Genomic DNA, 19,367 nt, shown 5'->3' with positions numbered 1-19,367 from the left:
TGACTTAGGTAGGTCTAGATGGACCAAAGTTGCCGAGCAAAATAAGAAGAAGAAGATAAGATGATGATGACAATCCCCAAATTAAGAAGAAAATTTGATTGGAAATGTTTTTTTTTAATGAAATACACCGAAAATATGGAAAAAAATATATATTACTAGCCATTGTGACTGTTTGCTTACTTTTTTGGACGAATATTAGTGTAGGTCAAACTTCGGTAAACTTTATTTAGCTATAAGTTAAAAGCCAAAGGTTATGAAAGCGCGACAAAACTCACATTTCCACAAAATAAGATCTTTTAGATGGTTTTCAGTTTCGTGTCTTAACCCTTACTCTTAAGTTATTGCATAAAAAAGAAATAATGTTAAGTTGTAATGCTATTATCCTTCCCAAAAAAGTGATTCTACTCAAATCTACACACACACACTCATCGGATTCTTTTGGCCGCTGTGCTACCATCCAGATCGAAAACCGTTACCGTTTTACGCTCCACCGATAGTGCCGCTAATCATCGTCATTTGCGTCTCGTTGCCGGATGTCTAACCCCTGCACGCCAAAGTACACCAGCAACCTCCCCGTGTGTATCCACCGAGCCCGATCCATCGCATCCCAAAAATAAAGGCGTAATGTAATGAGGCCCGAGCCCGGGTTGTCCGTCGACTGTCTGTTTCTTTACCGCGAGCGCGCAAAGCACAAACCCCATCCGTATCACCGTTGGGTGTGTGTGTGTGGGGGTTTTAGTCGCGTACGATCCTATCGGGCGCGCGCGACTCCCGTCCATGATCCCCGTTGAGCGAGAGCCCATCCGTTCGGTGTGCGCCCGCTCGTACGGACCAATTTTCATCTGGAAAAGTGCTAATTAACTAATTCGAACCACGACCGGGGGGAAAACGGAGCCCTCAATGTTTGTGGAGCCATTGCACGAGAGGCGCGGGGGGGGGGGAGAAGGGCACAACAGCAAAATGTGTGGCCGTTTCTTGTAAACTCGGCGTGCACGTCTCGCTCAGGGGCAGGAGCAACTATTGGCAGCAGCTCCGGTTTGGTGTGTGTGTGTGTATGTCTGCTGCAGCACTTCCCGCGATTGGCTGTGCGCTATTTCGTTAATTAAACTTCCGGAATGATTAATCAAAGCGGTGGAAGAAAGGAACCCCTTTTGCGCAAGGGTGACGGTGGAGACGGAATGACGCGCTTCTCCGCGCGCTCCAATTCACCGAGCTCGTGACCAGCAGTGACGCAATGATGTTTTCCACTTTCCCAACTGTTGTACGGGCACAACTCTGGCCCCGGATCGGCACTGCCAGCTTGCTGGAGAATGGTCCGGTTTTAGAGTCCGTTGTTTGCATGGCCCTCGGTCCGGGCAGTATCCGGGCAAGGATGCGTAGGATCGTGGTCATCGTCACCGTCATCGTCGTCGTCGTCGTTGATTGGTGGTCGGCTAGGAACACTCGCCGTCGGACGTGTTGCCAGTGGCTGATCAGATTAAATCCAATCCACGCGGAAATTTGTTTACCGGCGAGTCGAACGGCAAACGTCGAAACCGGGCGATTCTGGGCCTGGAATTTTAAACCTTGCCAGTCCGCACCGCCACGAAGCCAATATAACATCAACAGCTGTAATTCTTAATCAATTCGAAACCATTCGGCTCCCGTGCTAGGTCCTTGGTGCGCTGGAACGCTAGTTGCCCAGGACCGTCCCAGGGCTATCCGGTAAACGGTGCGTTCTCACCACCTGGGTCAATGCTGCCACCAGCTTCGAGCTGGATGGGAGGCGAAATTAAATCGAAACAACGCCCTGTTTGGCAAGGCAAAAGGGGAGTATGCGCGTGGGTACGGGATTGGTGACAGAATTAACCACGGTTTGCGATGAGCTTGCCCCTAACTGGTAGGCCCAATGCACGGCAAGGCGTAGTAAGCACACAGATCCATCGACGGATGCCAGCCCGTGCCATGCTTACTTGTGCTGCTGTATGCTAGTGCTGTGCGGGCCGTTGGTCTCGAAAATGCCCTATTCGAACGAACGTGCGTGTGGACGGTTTGCTTCTTTCGGGTAAAGCGCATTCAAACGTGCAAATAAACTCCTGTAACGAACTCCCGCCTTCCGTTTCGTTGTTGTCTTGCATTTACTGTGCACTTGGGAGAGAGAGGGTTCTCTAAAGGATGCAGGTGCATCATTACGATGCTTTTGGTGGGGAATGTTTGAAAAACGGTCCTGCAGTTAGGCTGTCGATGACCATGAGCCACTTTCAGCGTAATTATTTCAATTGATTCTTCTACTAAAATCCAAACGATCGATTCAATGATACTTTTAGGACTTTTTTAAAACTTTTGAAAACCCTTTAAGTTAAACTTGATTGAATTAAACAATTTCTATGTGATGCTATTTTCAATTTACAACAATCACACGTTTTGTACCGGTTTTTCGTCAAAACTGTCCCTTTGACGTCACGGGCAGCGGACCAATGCACGATCTTTTTTGTGTGTGTTGCTATATGGCAATTTGGTAACGCTCAATATGCTAAATTAAATTCACTTGCCGCTTCGCCGTGTCACCCACGTCCCAAAAACTAACAAGAAAATGACAGCTGTGCACCAATCATCCCGCATTCCGGCCGGATGCATTTTTCTTTCCTTTTTTGCCGGTCGATGCGTCAGAAATGTCAAGCGCTGTCATTCAATGCGTTTATCATGTTTTACTATAAACTAACAAACACACATGTACAGAGAAAGAAAATAGAGGAAAAAAACGGCTGAAGAAACAAATCGAGAATTAATAAAAGTAAAGTACAAACATAAAAACCGAAATGGTGAAAGAGAGAGGCTAAATATCTCCATCACACATACTCGTTGCAAAGCTGTGAGTGTGTGTGAGAATGCAAAAGCTTCCAAAAAGGTCGAAATGTCGAACGGGATTCAAACTCTCCTCCCACGACACACCAGGGACAGACAGAGGGACACACACACACACAGGAAACAGGAAACGCGCATTTAATTTATTATCGGCTTTCGTGACTCGTGCGCGCTTGGTTTGATTTTTCCGGACCGGAGCTGGTTACTTTTTTCCCATTTTGATGTGACGCGTGCGATGGATTTTATCACTCCCTTTTTTTGCCGTCCCAATGGAGCATTCTGAGGGGGAGACGGGGGGAGAAATTAAATGAGTTGCGATGTCGCTGGAATGCACGGGTCATTAAAGGTATGACGAAAAACATCATAAAACTCGTGTGATGGAAGGAAGAGAGAAAAATCCTTTCCACTGCGTGGCTGGGGTGAATGCAAATTTGATCTTTCCCCTATCACCATTCATTTCATTCGTTTCAGCTCGAATGGTATCTGGTCATGTAGTTGGAGGCTTTTGCTTTATTTTGGCCGCAGCTCTACGCCCACATTAGTATGTAAAATTAACTTTGACCCATTTCTGACAACAGCCCAATGGATTGTTTTGTGCTGCATGTATTCTGCTGGGAGGAATCAAAGGCGCCTCAAATCTCCAAGGAAAGTGTGTTCACAAAACACACACAAAACGTACATAAAGCAACGCCAAAAATCGCGCAAAATGGATTAAACTAAAAAAAACGACAAGCTTCGCAGTGTCATAATCGTAAAATATTTGGAACCGTGGAGGCTCGTGAAATGGACCCAAAACGAAACAACAAACAGTCAACACAAATGAGTAACGTCACGCATCCGACCCGGGGGAAGCAGTGAAGCGTGTCGTGTGCGAAATGATCGTTGTGTTTTTTGTTGTTGTTGGGTGTCAGCTGCAAACCATTTCGTTTTGTTCTCTCTTATCGACTTATCGAGGCTCTGTAGGGAAAGACAAATCATGCATAAATAAATCATTGTCATAAACATCAATTTTGTGTTTTGTGAATATTAAATCAATCGCTTTTTAGCACACAATTTTACACACTTTATATGAAATTTTATATAAAAAGTTGTATAAAAATCAAATACAACTTTATTCAATTTCAGGCGTCTCCTATCTGCCCGTTTTCTTGCAGAAAGAAACAACAATATCCTTCCTAATCGTGGCGACAATTGCCAAACCGTATCAAAACACCAACCCGTATCGTGAGCACGATTAAAATTTGATCTCATCCATTGATCCGTGTGTATGTGTGCTTCGGTGTATGTGTGTGTGTGTGTATTTACAGCGAGCCTTTCCTACCAGCGCGCTTGGCTACGAAAACCAGCCTTTGCTCGTGCCGCATCGAAGCTGGCGAGAGGATCGTAACGAAACCAATTATTCCACTTTAAATAGTCCGATAGTTAAAATTTAATTAAGCACACACTACATTGAATTTCAAATCTCCTCCCGCTCGTGTGTGTTGGTGGGGGGGGAGGAGGCTTACTAGAGGGGGCGTTCTGGAAGTGCTTTTGGCGGGTTATACTGGTGTCTATATGGTGGAAGGTAAGCCCAATTGCTTTGTTATTGAAACGATTACAGTGCGTTGCGTTTGATAAGGAGCGTTTGTACTAAAAATTGACATTTTTTGACATCACTTAGATTTTGAGTATTGAAATTGCTTAGTAAAAGTATACTAAATATACTAAAAAAATCAACTTTCTTTTCTGCTGCAAGCGATATCTCCAACAGTAAAAAGCTTAACTTAAAATACAATACTATTATTCCGTTTAAAAACCTTCCCCCGGACACGGACTGGCCACTGTCGAACACGAACACGTTTTGCGTCGTCGTCCAGACACGCTATAATCGCCATAAAAGCTAACCTTTTCCTCGGCTGCACCCTGCAACCCACACGCCCCACATTGGCGAAAGCACACACTGGCAGCGCTTTCTTACATGCATGCTCGCCCGGGCTGTGGTGTGGGAGCGATTTTGTTTTCTGCAACCACGACCGGGCGGCTTCGAGAATTGTGCCAAAGTTATGCCCTAACCACACACACACACACATACACATACGGACATCCCAACCAAACTCAATCGACCGGGGTGGCCGGGGAAGGTTTTGTGGCGCAAACGATACCGAAAAACCCGATACACGGCTTAAGCAACCGGAAACTGTCGAGGTTCATTCAAATTGTATGTGAAATCACGTGTGTGGAGCGAGAGAGAGAGAGAGAGAGAGAGAGAGAGGTGGGCGAGTTCACCACCTGTCCAGCTTGCACCACATTGTGTGTCTGCACTGTTTGGATGGGTAAGTAAGAGAGGCACACACACACACATACACACACAAACTAAGACACAGAGAGTGCACGGGGAAAATGGTTTTAATGGTCGATGTGGGAAATTAGCGCCGAATTGGTTGGATTTCGTACATTCGCTTCAATTAATTGAATGTTTCCACAGCTCGGCTCTCGTTCGCCTCTCAATGGAGCTAGCAAACGGCAGCAGCTACAAAAACCACAAAAGCTTCTGCTCTTTTTGCTTACCTTTTTTGCAGAGCAAGGGAGGTAATTTTATTTCGTTTTTGAGAAATTTAACACTTTCCCCGAAAAAAAAACAAAAACCATCACCATGCGATAAGTAATTTGTTCATTTTGGTGAAGAGTGTGGAAAAGAGTGCTGGAATGGATTTTAACATTTAATTAGCAAATAGCTAGTTTTGGGCAAATTACACACACACACAGACACAGTCACACAGAGACAAAAAAGCTAGTCAGCCGATGAGACGATGATGACTGACGTTCGTCATTGGGATGGAAGGAATTTCCACCTTTTCCCGAACGACACTCCTCACACAAGGTAATCTTCACCCAGCACAAAACATCCCATCCCTCTTCGCACAACAAAAAAGAATACAAACACACATACACACATACACACAGCCACACTTACCCTTTAGTGCAAATTATCACTCCCGTAATCATCTTCCGCAATCGCTTCGGTATTCGCTTCGGGGATGAAAATGCCACCAGTTCCCCTTGTTCCTTGTCTCTCCTGCTGCGACGCCACGAACGGGTGCAACTTTTACTCTTCGCACCACCCCCAGTCCCAATCAACACTTCTCCCTTTCGCTCTCTCTCTCTCTCTCACACTCGTTCCGCTCCCACATGTCAGAAAAACAGAGCCGCACCACTCCAAGAACGGCACTATAATTAATACCACTTTTGCTAATAGGGCAAAAATTTTCATTTCCACTAATGTCCAATTATACTAATGTACGCCATGTTCTACATTAATAGACACTCTCGGGTGGTGGGCAGATGGGCAGAGGAGAAAGGCGTACGCCACTGCATATATGGATGATGTACATCATTAGGCTCGAGCAGCCTTTCTTCTCCACCAGGCCGTGCTGCTGCTGCTGCTCGGCGAAGGCGGCGATAAGAAAAAGTGTGGAGGGAAAATCGCCTTCCCACTCTCTCTTTCTCTCTTTTTCGCTGCCTTTTCTGTTTCATTTGAAGGACATTCGTACGAAGCGCAACGGCTCCCTGGCCCCACTGCCCCACCGAGCCAAGGCAAACGTAAAAAGCCCGTCAGCCCGACGATTGACGCTACGCGACGAGAAAGCAACTCGAACGACTCACTCACAGCCAGCCAGCCAGCTCGGTTGCCGTGCCCCTTGTGCTGAACTGTCATCTTGAGCTGACGCACCAGCAGTGGGAAGGGTGGGGGGCAAGTTGCCCTACGGGACAGACTCGGCAGCTGTGTGTGTATGTGTGTGGGATGAGATCATTAGCAGCGTTCATGCCTTATTACGTGCAATCATCCCTGTGGCGGCACTCCCGAGTTGCGGTTGAAACCATCCCTGACAACGCGCCAGTCGTTCCCAGCAGTGGGGAGTGAGGGTGGCGGGTGGGTATGGTTGGTTTTTGGGAGGGAAGAGAGAGAGAGGAGTGTTAGCGAGAACGGAGTCGCTCGGACTCGGCCATTCGTCGGTGCACGCGTACGTTGATTGTTTCAACTCAATTTATGTTAATACCGTTTACCGGGTGGGAAGCAAGCTGCCCCTTTTCCACACCCCATGTGAGCTTCTAAACGTGATAAGAATAAGCCTGAAAGAAGAAAAATTAAATAAAAAAGAGTACTTTTTCAAAAAACCTCATGGAGACGCCCGGTCCCTCACGATGATGGAGCACGTGCTCGATCGGTGGAGGTCAAGTAGGGAAGTCCCCAGCTCGAAACATAAAAAGACACCAAATTCGAAATTGAATCACACAAACAGCGACGTTGGGAGAGCGGAGGGTCCGATTCGATTATACTGGAGCTTTTCCGGTTCGATCGAAATAAATTAAACACACATTTTGACCTGCTGCTGCTGCTGCTGTTGCCACGTGCTTCCGAGCTCGACAGGATCGTTTCTCGACTGGAAATATTCATTGGTACAAGACCCAAACACCCTTCACCTCCTCTAATCACTTGCAACAGCTGCATTCGGTGCAACAGCAGCAGCATGTTTTCCTGCCAACCGGAAGAAATTTCATGTCTGTCAAATCATCAAATATTTATCGCTTTCTCGGGATGCAGCAGTCGCCGGCGCCGGTGTTTTTCGGGCCAGAAGATGATTTGAGTTCGTCTTCTCCCGCGCTGACCCTTTGACACGGCCCTTTGAAACCACAAGACGCTTCACAAGACACAGCACACTGCTGGAGGTGGTCGTCTTCTGTATGCGCCTTGAAACACAATTTGCAATTTACCCATTCCGCTTACACTTACTGGTGCATTGTAAAATGGGAACCGAACAACTGTTGGGAACGGAACGGAACGGAGCCGGCTCTTTGTACCGGAATTGGGAGCCGGGTTGGGCCGCCTGGGCCGGTGTCTTGTAACGTGAGAAACTCCGGCAGTCCGATTGTCGATGTTTAAATGCTGCTCTAATATGCAGACAGCTGCAGCGTGCGAGTGCAATGCTCGATGATGCACAAAAACAAGCCGGAGGGGAATGCAAATGTGTTGTGAAATGTGTTGTGCAGTGAATGTTGCTAAAAATTGCTCCCATCTGTTGTGCACGGGCTGTTTGTTGTAACATTTACACTCGAACTGTTGTGCTTCGGAGTTGTTGGGACGCTTTGTTATCGTCCTTAGCAATGATTTAACAACACTGTCCTTGTTTCCCTGCTTGATTCTTCCTGCTTGATGAAAAGCATGCAGCACACTCGCAGCAAATCTAATTTATCAAGTTGCCCAAATACAGACAGCTGACATGCGTGCAGCCTCCAACTCTTCAGCGGACTCTACCCAAACCTCGCAGGACGTAAAAGGATGTCATGAATAAAAGCACACAATAACCTGTCAATACTCGAGTGGTAGGACGGGGGGCCGGGAAGGTCCTAATCAAATCAAACCACTTCGCCAACCGTCCATCGGAGACTGATTCCGGCGCATTATCCCAAAACCCATCATCATGCTCATCGGATGCACCAACCAGCACCGTTCACCAATAAAAGCCAATCGCAGACATCGACCGGTTATTGTTCCGGTAAAGAGACCTTCTCTTCATTGCGGACTGTCCGAGATCCCGTTCAATTACTTTACAACGAGCCCGGTTGCTGCTCAGCACGTCAAAAAGCACGTCCCTTTTGGAGCGTTCGCTCGAGCCACGCTCGCACGCAGTCGAGCAAAAACGGCGTAATGTGTCGCGGTACGAACGACTCTTAATCTGTGCGGACGTGGAGTCAATGCGGCCAGTACTTAGTGTGTATGTGTGTGCGTGATTTGAAGTGCATTCGATCAGGAGTACCCTGCGTTCCCTGCGTCCTGCGTAATGCGTTTCTCCTCGGAACTGGCCAATCATTATGTTTGATTTGGACAAAACATTTTTGAAACCAGCGGCGAACCGGTCGTTGCGTTTCGGCGTGTTGGACGCACCGAGAAGAAGCGCCAAAGGATGTTGTGAAGTAAATCAAACAGTGATGGCTGTTAGTTTACTACTGAGAGAAGTATTATTTATTTATTTATAAGCTGGGTATATTAAACATTTTTTTGAAATATAATTTTATATTTTTTAAGCTCATTATTACAGCAAAGCAGCGAAAAGATAAGAATGTAATTATACAATTTAATTCATCACACGCGTACACTGTATCATTTCGAGCCCATTTTACTGTAATCAGTGATCAAGTGCAGTGATCTCACTGCTTCCCTGCACAGCACAAGTATGTGACATTGGAAAAGCGTCTATTGTTCCATTTTAAATTTCCTGCATCGTGTGCTGCATTGTGCTGGAAATCGTTGGCCCTTGCAGCACTGCAAGGACGAGATCTGAAGGGGCAGTCCATCAGCCGGCATGCTCTCTCTCTCTCTCTCTTTTCACAACAGACCCACGTCATTACGCTTCTGCTCGGGACGATGGGATAATAACACTTCAATCTAAATAAATGCTCCTTGGACATCGTCATCATCATCGTCGTCGTCGTCATAGTAGCCATCGCCGCTCGTCCTTTCGCTGTGTCGAGTTGCTGTCATCATCGAAGTGTCATTGTTTTTTGTTGGGGGCCTTGGTTACGAAAGGCTTTTGCCGACTTGCAAACAGACCACTGGACCACTGAGCGGCTGAGAGCGGCCCGTACGCCGACCGGAAGAGGAATGACGTGAACGCGGCCCCAAAAAAGCGACCGAACGTCAACATCGGCAGTCGTGCAGCCGGCGCAATAAGCAGCCCTGGTCGGTAATGAGATGGAAGATGCATCCCGAAAATGGATGGAACGGTTTTTCTCTCTGCGTGTGTGTGTGTGTGTGTGAGTGTGGGTTACATTTCTCAAAACTGAATTGGAAGAAATGAAGAGAAGAGGTAAAGTGCTGTGTGTGTAAGGCAGTAATCCTTTCCCGCAAGAACGTTACTCGAAGCCCACATACACACATGATACGCATTGCCTCCAAACACACACACACACTCAGAGTGACATGGTATCCGTTCGCTTCTTTTGTGCCGCCACCGTCGCCTCCGGCTTCCCGGATGGATGGAGAGAAGAAATTTTAATTAAGTAAATGGTTTAATTATCAAAATGGCATTAATTCGATGTCATCTCGTTGATGACTGCTATTCAATGCTGCTGATGGTTCTGCTGATCCGTACTGCGATTCGGCGCTGTGGGAGCAGGTGGGCCCGACCTGCTACATCGGCCCGCTTCCAGTGAATCCGTGGTGAGCCTTTGGGGGTGGGGGAGAGGGTGGCAGTATTTAAGGTAATTGGCTGTTCCGAAATGGTGTGTACTGGAATTTCGGTGCATGTTAGTGAGCTTTCCCGGAAAACCTGGGGGCCGAGCAGTTTCAGTGGCTGTTCCACCGAATGGCGAACAGAGCTATATCTCGAGCTATGTTCGGATAATTCCAGCCCCAGCGCAGGGTGCAGTTTCGATGTCGGGCGTTTCTTTTTAGCACAAATTTGCAAGAAATACGGCCACAAAGGCCACTGCGTTGTAATAAAACAAACTCTCTGGTTTGATTTTGTGCACTATCAGCAGCCACGAGATCGGGCAGATAAACAACGCTACTCGCAACATTCTACTCTTTTATGCTAATTTCAACGTGAACCTCCTCCTCAACGTGCCACAGCCAGTCACACAAACGCATCGAGACTGAATTTATAGAGCAAACCCTTCCGAAAAGGGGGCGTTCGGATGATCCACCCCGTATTTTTTGGGTGGCCACTTTCACCCCGTAGAATGCGTTGAAAGGGTCAAATGCGTGAGTGCGTGCTTCAGCTGGGCGAACTCTTCTAATAAATCTTTTCGCGCTGCTAGCTCGTCCCAGACGATGGGTTGGATTGGATACGTAAATTCAAATCATTCGTTACCATTCGAGACGCAGCACTTTCTTTGCGAATGAAACTTCCGAATAAATTACGCTCACGGAGTGGCACACTGTGCGGTGAAAGCAGTCGGTGATCGTGTACACTTTCCTAAAGGTTTCCCTCCATTGATCGACTTCACATCTCACAGGCGAGTTGTCAGCAATCAAGTGGAGGGACGATGTTCTATGGGACGAAAAAGACACAAACTGTTAAAAGGAAATGACTGTGGCACGCCTTTTCCTGGTTGCGTCAAATGATCTCATTCGGGCGAGCGTTTGAAATGTGAGTTCTTAAAGAAGATGTTCCACAAACAGCTGGCAAAGAAAGTGACGAGAGTTTGTGTTTGTTTGAAGAAAGGACAGTTGAATGTGTATCCTTGTGTTAGGCTCCGTAAAGCATCTCAGCATGCAACGCCTAAATTTAGACCTATTACGCCTGGTTGTATGCAATTTGCCCAAGCAAAAGCGATCTGTTACATCGCATTTTTCCATGGCAAGTAAATAAAGCAAAGCTTCTATGCAACCCTGCAATCGCAACATCGTCCCGGGAAGCGAAACGTTGAAGCGTCGAAATAGCCCGAAAATCCACCCCGAACATTCGTCTCTAGACAACGGAGCCACCTGTCTTCGTCCTGTCTTCGTCCCTTGCCCCGCCGGGCAGCGTTAAAGGCAAGCTAATTAGTGGCGCATCGTACCTCCCCTCCCCCCTCGAACCATCCTTACTCCCATCGGGACCGTCACACCCCGGAGCTGCTCCCTTTAAGGCGAGTAGAACGTAAGGCTGAGCTGTTTCACCGAGCAGAATCCCGACCGAAACCGTTTTCGCAGCACAAAAAACGAAACACACATACACACAGAGCATGGCACACACAGTAGAAGGCAGAAAATGCGAGCAGCGTGTTGCAGCAGTGTGTTCACCGGCTCGCACTCCGAGTTTGGCCCTGTGTTACCTGGGCCAAACTCGCAACCCCTCCACGCGGGGAGGGAGCCTGCGGACAAAAAATCTTGAAACATTTACAAGCGGCGTTAATTAACTTTATTAAAGGTTTTTGTGTTTCTATAATTCTATTTTCACAATAAGCTTCCACACAACAATAGGCTCCTGCCGCCGGTCGGCCGCGCCGGTTGTGTGCGGGGCGAAGGCACAAAGGTCCCGGGTCCCAGGACCAAGGCAAGCTCGTGTTCTCGGTGCCTGGTTGCTCGTTCGCTCTCTCTCTCTCTCCCTGTTTTTCACCCTCCCTGCAGGGTCTTATTTCTGCAGGGATAGAACTGATGAGGCCCTCAACCAGCCCCAGCAGAACAGCGGCAGCTCCAACAAACAACCAATTAAAATAGAGGAAAAACTTTTCCACCATGCACGAAAGGCCCTGGTGTGCACCATGGTGAGTCGCGCACCACGTTGCCGTACCTCCGGCGCAAAAGGTGCGTCTCGAGGAGTGTACGAAGAGCAGGAGAGAGCAAAAAAACCGGAAGCGGTACATGACTTCATTAAAATTACGAATGAAAACGATTGCACGGGCCCGGCAGGAGAGAGATAAGCGTGTTAAAAGGGATGAGAAGACGAGGGTTACTGGGCGGTTGCTTTATATTCGAATCCAATGCGCTTAGTGTGCGGCGAGCCAACCGTTGCAACGGTCCAAAGGAGGTCAATGGGCGAAATAATGAACTCCGAAAGCGTGTTCGATCGATGGACATAGCCGATTGGCCATCCTCCCTTAGTTGGAGGTGTGAAATGGGGGAGAGGCCTGTTCACAGTCACTTAACAATGTTGATTGGAGTAAAGCGGGACATTGATTAAGACAAGGTTTTGTGGTTATTTTTCGATCGAAAAGAAATTGTTTCACTGATTATTCACTGAATATTGCTTATAAGAATTATATGAAACACTCTACTTTGATATAAGAAAAAAGAGATCAAAATTGAAGCTGGTCAAGCTGAAAGCACAACAGCAACAGTTTTCCAACCCACCACTACACTGTGCCGGTAAAACCTCAATTTAAACCCACACGCACGGCGGCTAAGGTGAGGACTTGTCGTAGCCATTGTGAGCTCTGGTATCAAATTCTCTCCCTTTCTCTCACTCTCTCTCTATCTCTCTCTCTCTCTCTCTCTCTCTCTCTCTCTCTTCCTCAGTCGTGTGCCGGGGTGGTTCACAATTTTGCGCCCACAATTAAACGCTAAACCGACCGAGCGATCCTCCACCGGCAGCGTACCTGTCCAGTTCGTCCTTAGCGCCTGAGTGCCTTTGCTGTGGCCGCAACTAGAACCCACCTCATTCGACCCTCCCCCTTCTCTCCTCTTCCCCAGCCTCCAAGAACAAACAGCTCAGTGTTTCTATTCATTTTCATTTAATTTAATTTAACTTAATTTCGTTTCATTTTCTCTGTGTGAGTGCCTGTGTGTGTGGGGTGTGTTTTTGTTTGCAGCCTCATCGTCGTCTCACTTTACACTTTCCCTACCCATCCTTCCTTCGATTATTTTTTCTGCTACTGTGGTGGTGAATTCATCCGTTTTAGAAAGCATCTTTTTGTGTCCTACCAACCTTCCCAGCCTCTGTTACTACTTGTAGAGCGAGTGGGGGAGAGCTTACGTGGTAAGTGAAGCGATTGTTGTCCCCAACCGAAATTGCACAGCACGGTGGTACGATGTTGCACTCCTTCCCGACAGCGGTGGGTTGGCTGGGAGGGGGCATGGCCGGGCGTCAGAAGGACAGAAGCTCGCCGTTGTCGGCTCCGCTGGGCACAAGACAAGAACAAATTAATATTTAATTATACAGCAATTTAGCCAACTTGCTCGATGTCTTTGCCGGCGCAGCTCGGCAGTCTTGCGTTTCCCGTAGTAACGTAGCGGTAAAGGGGGGGGGGGGGGGGGTTGAGAGTTGAAATGAGAGACACGCCAAGAAGCACTTCCCGTCAGGCCGGGTGACGGGTGCCGTTTCTCATTTGAATGGGTTTTGCAGTGGCCTGGGCGGATGCGTCCCCGTTGTTTGTTACTGTTGCTGCCGCTTGTTGATGATGACGGCAATAACGATGATGATGATGCTGCTGCTGATGGTGGTGCTGGTGCTGCTGTTTGTATTATTTCCGAGCGTCGATTCTTGCTGCGGGGATGATGCTGCGAGCGGAAGCTAATTCCAAGCGACAATGAAAGACTGCGCTAGTGTAATGTCTTTATGCCAGAGGCGGACAGATTCGGTCCTGTTTTTAGGGTGGAAGTACAACGAAAAACTCAATTCCATTTCTAAGCGGTTAGAACACTAAAACTGCTTGAATCGTACTGCGCGATGTAATTGGTTTGCCTAATTTCAGGATAACTTCGTTATTGGAACGTTTGAAACATTACGTATACAACTTAGTAGCTATTGTTTTGCTTCAGAATGAAAACTGCACCACTACTGCGCTATTGGAACGTTAAAAATGGCTAATAGGAAATAATGAAGCTTACCGTTGCATACATGTAGGCGCTTTGTAATAAATGTAACGCCACATTAAGCAATGCTCACTATTCAGCCTGAATGTATGCAATTATCAATCGGTTGGAAAAATAACCAAGTAACGCCAGCGTCTGCTTGTATTCATCGTATTCATTCGAATGAATTTTCCTTTCCGTTAAGCTCGTTCGATTAAACATAACACCAATAAGGCGCACATCCCATACTAATATTTCAAATTTCCCCAAAGACAACTCCATCCATCTCCAGCGCTCTGTAATAAACGCGAATGGCGCAACGCGGCGCGAGTTAATGAGAGTGACTTTTCATTTTGTGACCCCGGAACAAAATGGGAAAACAAAACTCAACTGCAACACGCCTTTTGCCGACTTTTCCGACATCTTGGCCGATCAATTCCCAAAAGCCAATACAATCCCCTCAGTGTGGGTGTACCGTATTTGTGACGCGCGCGATTCACGTGGTGCAAAAATAAAACCGGCTCACATGAAGACGTCTCCCTTCGCGCTCTCCACTTCGCTGGCTTTCGCACAGCCCTTTCGTCTGTCTTTACTACGCGCCACGAGGGGGAAAAAAAATAATGCCCCAGCACTGGTAGGCAGGCCATTTAGCTGATTGCTAATTTCAAAGCTCACTGAAATTAATCACGAATATGGGGCGCGCGCGCACTGCTTCCTGCCCGTCCGCCGTCGAAATGTACACCGTCTTTGGAGAAACTTTTTTGTTGTTGTTGTTTCGTTCCATTACCCCATTCTCGTATGTGTGTGTGTGTGACTGTTTTTCTCCTTCGTGGAAATCCATCTTTTACCACAACCAGAGACTTCTTTGAATTACAGGCCGATGGGAATGGGGGAAAGCGTTTAGAAAGAATGAGCTACCCACCCGCACCCCATTGTAGCGCCGTTACATAGAGAGAGGGTGTGTGTGTGTGTGTATTGAGCATTAGAGTGCACATATTTTCATGATTAAATGCTGGTCTATTATGGTGCAGCACATTCGCCACATTGTTTTTTTCTCTCTCCATGCTTCCATTTCCTTAGAGATTCGGCTTTCAATTTGCAGTCGGCCGGGAAGCCCTGGTTTTCCGCATTCAGCAGTGATAAGCCATTACAGTGTGTGTGTGGCATGGTAATGCTTTTAATCGCTTTTATTTCCAGTGTGTGGGCCCAGTGTTTCCCATTTCCATCCCCTAAAATGCCCCCTTCTTTTTTTTTTCGAGAAAGACACTCAAACATGTTGGGCAAATAAAATGTTTCTAGTTTGTTCTTGGAAGTGGGTTGATTGAAAATGATTGTTCTCAACTGATTTTTTTCTGTCTCGATTGAGCAGCAATGCCGTACTAATTCTGTTGAAAGGTTTCACGGGAATTTGTTGCACGAATGTAGCAAAATTCGTGCGAAATCTAATCAACTCCAACGGCTCAGTTTTTACTGGAATATCGGTTGGGATTTATTGTTTTATATAAAAGGTCAATAAGAGATATAAATGTAATTAATGAACCAAATTTTCTTACCCATTGATCATCCTTCCATCAGGTTCTTTCAAGCTTTCGTCAAAGAAAACGCGGCCAAACGTGCAATGTTGTTTTTTGTATGTTTTTAAATTTTCTGTATTTTCTTCCTTTCACTGAATGGTTACTTTTTTTCAATTTTCTTCCATTTTTTTTGTTGCTGGGATAAGAACTGATGCACCCCTTTTTAGCGTTAATGCTCTCGGTAGTGAAGTGTTTCCGAATAGCCTGAATGAATGTGTGTGTTTTTGTATGTCACGATCGCAATACTTTTCGCAACTGTCATGAAGTGTTGTAACTCTCTTGTAATAATGTTCATCCACGCTAGTCGTTTAAATCCACTGTAACATTAAAACGTATATTCACAGACAGCGAACGATGGTGGTGGTGGTGGTATTGGTGATGGTAGTGATGGGGAGTATTGGCTCGGTCAGATTCGGATCAATATGCTATCGATCATAAAAAGGGGTTTGCAATTGGGAAAGGAACAATTCGAAAGAAGCTCTTTTCCTTTAACATTTCCGCCTTCTTGCCTGCACTCGGGTACGGTGACTGTGACTGTTTGACTGTTCATATTTCTGTTATGCGCTGGGTCTTGGTGGGTGAATTTACGGGTGTGTTGATGTGTGTTGAACTTGCGAATTTACATCCATCATTTAATAACGATTGTAATTTAAACACGGATAGCCCCTTCTCTCTAACATGACCGCTCCATTCGTGTACGCTTGTATTGGGTGTGACTCTGTAATGAATGCAAAACATCTCATCCTCCCCTCCATTTACTGATTCTGGTTGAGCATCATGTTTCCTCTTCCTCTTTCCTGGTTTGGTTGTGTCTTTCTGTTACATTAAATTCATGCTAAATGAAGCTTTTTTGTCCTCTGTTTTGGCTGAACTATAACCGGTTGAAAGGGGATTTTCTGGTTTGTCACTCAGCTTCAAGTGCCGGATTTTTCATCTTCTTCCCAAGATTTTCACATTTTCTCGTCTTAAACTGCATTACGATAAGGTAATAATTACAAGGTTTGCAATAATTTACAATCACCATCTGCTCGCAGCCCGGCTCGTTCGTTTCGGCGCGCAAAATTGAAGCACAGGCCCGCGCAATGATGGTTCGTCCACACACCGCTTCGCTTAATTAATCGGGGGATCTCCCCCGGAACTACTAGTGTGTGTGTTTATACCCTTAAAAGCAAAACGTGATTGTGTGTGTGTGTTTTTTATAAATTAAATAACAAAAAGTTAGTCAGTAGCATTCGCTTAACGGTATCCTTTTTGTCGCCATTTAGTAAAAGTGGCCCAAGAAGGAGACTAAGAGAGAGTTTGAGTTTAAAGTTAAATGTGTGTCTGTGTGTGTATGGGTCTGAATGATTCTTATAAGCAGCCGTCAATTCCGAGTGGGTTTTGTGGGCTGCAAATGGCTAGCTGCAATTAACTTTTCTCTATTTACTGCTGATGGTGCTGCTGCTTCTGCTGCTGCTTGCAGCACTGTCACGGTTGCATTGAATTAAAGTTAAGGGATTGTTTCCTTCGATTTTTACAACTATCTTAACACTAATTTCTAGTCGCTGTATTCTTATAAGCTTCCTTGCGTTTTTTGTTTGATCAATTAACGTTCATCTGCTTCGCTTCCTTTGCAATGTTCCTAGTGTTCTTTGCTGTATGTGTCTGTGTAAGTGTATTCTTTTTTCCATCCAGTTCTAGAGAGAAAGTAAACCTCAATTCGAACGTTCGTTCCAATATTTTTACAAGTATCAATCGACAGCGACATCACAAGCTGCAAGAAGTGAAGGAGAGAAGCTTCACTACGCCATCCCTTCTTTTTGGCCTTTTCTATTAGCCGCGTTCAGTGTCTCTCTTAAAAGCTATCTTCGCTCTCTCTCTCTCTCACTACAGTACAGTGCCTTCATTAGAGCTAGTGTATTTTTCATTTATTTAACATCACAATACGATTCGTCGTGGTTTCGTCGCTTGAGTCGTTTTCCTCCGTCCGTCCCGCGCCAAATGCGCCAAATGGTACCCAGAGCAGCTGCCCCAAGCACCAACACAGGAGCTTTGCCTCGCTTTGCCAGCCAAAAAGGGGGAGAAATGGGACGGTGCTGTCTCCCATTCCATCAGTAATATTCACAACGGTTCAGCAGGCACACACACCCGCGTGTCAGTGTAAATGGCACCGTAACAATGGGATGCCACTAATGGGCCCCAATCCTCCCGATCTACAGAATCGTGTACCCGTCCGGGTTGCTATCATTGTCCGGATCGTGCAGGTCGGACGTAAGCGTCGAGGTGGTACCGGTCAGCGGCGATGACAGCTTATCATGGTCGTCGTCGCCGCCGGCCCCGTTCAGCGGTGTCGGTGTGGCGCTGTTGTTGCCGCCGCCGCCGCCGCCACCATTGCCGGGATGATGCGCAAGATGCATCGAATGATGGTGCTGGTGCAACTGGTGATGATGGTGGCCGCCACCGAGCTGCTGATGGTGCTGATGATGAAGATGATCGTTGGCGAGCCCATCGTTCGGCGTATTTGGTTCGTGTTTGGCGCTATTCGCTAGACTATTCATAATTGAGCTGGCCCCCGGCGCCCGGCCACCACCCATCGACGCGAGCATTGCGGCCTGCTGGTCCGCCTTTAAGCCGCCGCCCGGACGCATACAACTCTGGCTGCCCGTGGACGATGCAGGCGGACCGTTGGCGAACGGTTCTCCGTGGCCCGCCTCACCGTACAGATTGTTCATGAAGGAGAGAGCCGCTGCGGTCGTCGAGGAGGATGTGGAGGTGGCCGTCGAGGTGGCGGCGATGGGCGGACCTTGGCCGGAGTTGGAGCCACCGCTTCCGATCGAGGAGGGCGTCAGGGGCGGAGTGTACAGGTCGGCCGCTCCCGCATAACCGAGCTCTTTCTTGATCGGCGGTCCGACGCCGTTGTTTGAGCCGTTGGTTGTCGCAGCTGGCGGCTGATTGGGCGGCTGCATCTGGTGCTGATGTTGGGCGGCTAGTGCGGCGGCTGCAGCGGCTGCTGCGGCTGCCACTGCCTGCTGCTGCTGATGCTGCTGGGGCGAACCGTAGTCGTAGCATGGTTTCAGCAGTCCGCCTGCGTTGGGATAACCGAACTGTCCGCCGTTAAACTTTGCGTGGGGATGTTGCTGCTGCTGCTGTTGTTGAGATTGATTGTAGTTGGAGCCACCCGCAGACCCTGACGGATGATGCTGGTGCTGGTTGTGGTGCTGATGGTGAAGATGCTGATGGTGCTGCTGCTGATGTTGCTGCTGCTGCTGCTGCTGCTGCTGCTGCCCCTGCTGATGATGGTGCTGCTGTTGCTGCATCGAGGACAGTACGCCGTCCGATTGCAGCAGCTGCTGGTAGGTGCGCATGGCGGCTGACGAAGGCGAGTTTGTCCCGCCGGCCGAGCCGAAATCGTCCATCGCAGAGAGCTTGCGCATCAGGCCCATCTCCTTGCCGTAGAGATGCCCGTACAGGGCCGGACCGTCGGGACCGTTGGCGGCGGCGGCGGCCGCCGCTGCTGCAGCAGCCGCCACTGCGACGGCCGCCGCCGACGAGCCGCCGCTGGAAGGGGAAGGATTGAGACCGCCGGCGGCCGATGGAAGCGGGGACGCGTTGAGACGCGCGAGCGCCAGATTGCGCTGGGTGGCCAGGTCCAGATCGTCCAGCATGACGCCGGCCGCCGCAGCAGCAGCGGCGGCGGCTGCAGCGGCTGCGGCGGC

General features: G+C 47.9%; 1 protein-coding gene across 1 annotated transcript; it reads right to left on the bottom strand.

The window, feature by feature from the left end:
• Positions 1-17,864: 17,864 nt before the first annotated feature.
• Positions 17,865-19,316, bottom strand: LOC125907560 (AT-rich interactive domain-containing protein 1B-like). Its single transcript, XM_049610643.1, has 2 exons — positions 18,981-19,316; positions 17,865-18,797 (listed from the first exon to the last, which is right to left on the bottom strand). The coding sequence occupies exons 1-2, from the start codon at positions 19,314-19,316 to the stop codon at positions 17,865-17,867; spliced, it is 1,269 nt and encodes a 422-aa protein (XP_049466600.1).
• Positions 19,317-19,367: the final 51 nt, after the last annotated feature.

Source organism: Anopheles coluzzii, chromosome 3 (assembly GCF_943734685.1).
Source record: "Anopheles coluzzii chromosome 3, AcolN3, whole genome shotgun sequence".
Lineage (NCBI taxonomy): Eukaryota > Metazoa > Arthropoda > Insecta > Diptera > Culicidae > Anopheles > Anopheles coluzzii.
The sequence above is the reverse complement of the archived record's forward strand: the minus strand, read 5'-3'. Positions and strand labels throughout refer to the sequence as shown.

What these genes read in the sequence shown, in the direction of transcription:
- LOC125907560 (XM_049610643.1), bottom strand. Translation starts at nt 19,316, where the DNA reads ATGCTGGACGATCTGGACCTGGCCACCCAGCGCAATCTGGCGCTCGCG. An exon ending in AGCTGCTGCAATCGGACGGC is followed by an intron (nt 18,798 to 18,980) that starts GTACTGTCCTCG and finishes TCTCAACAACAG; the next exon opens with CAGCAGCAGCAACATCCCCA.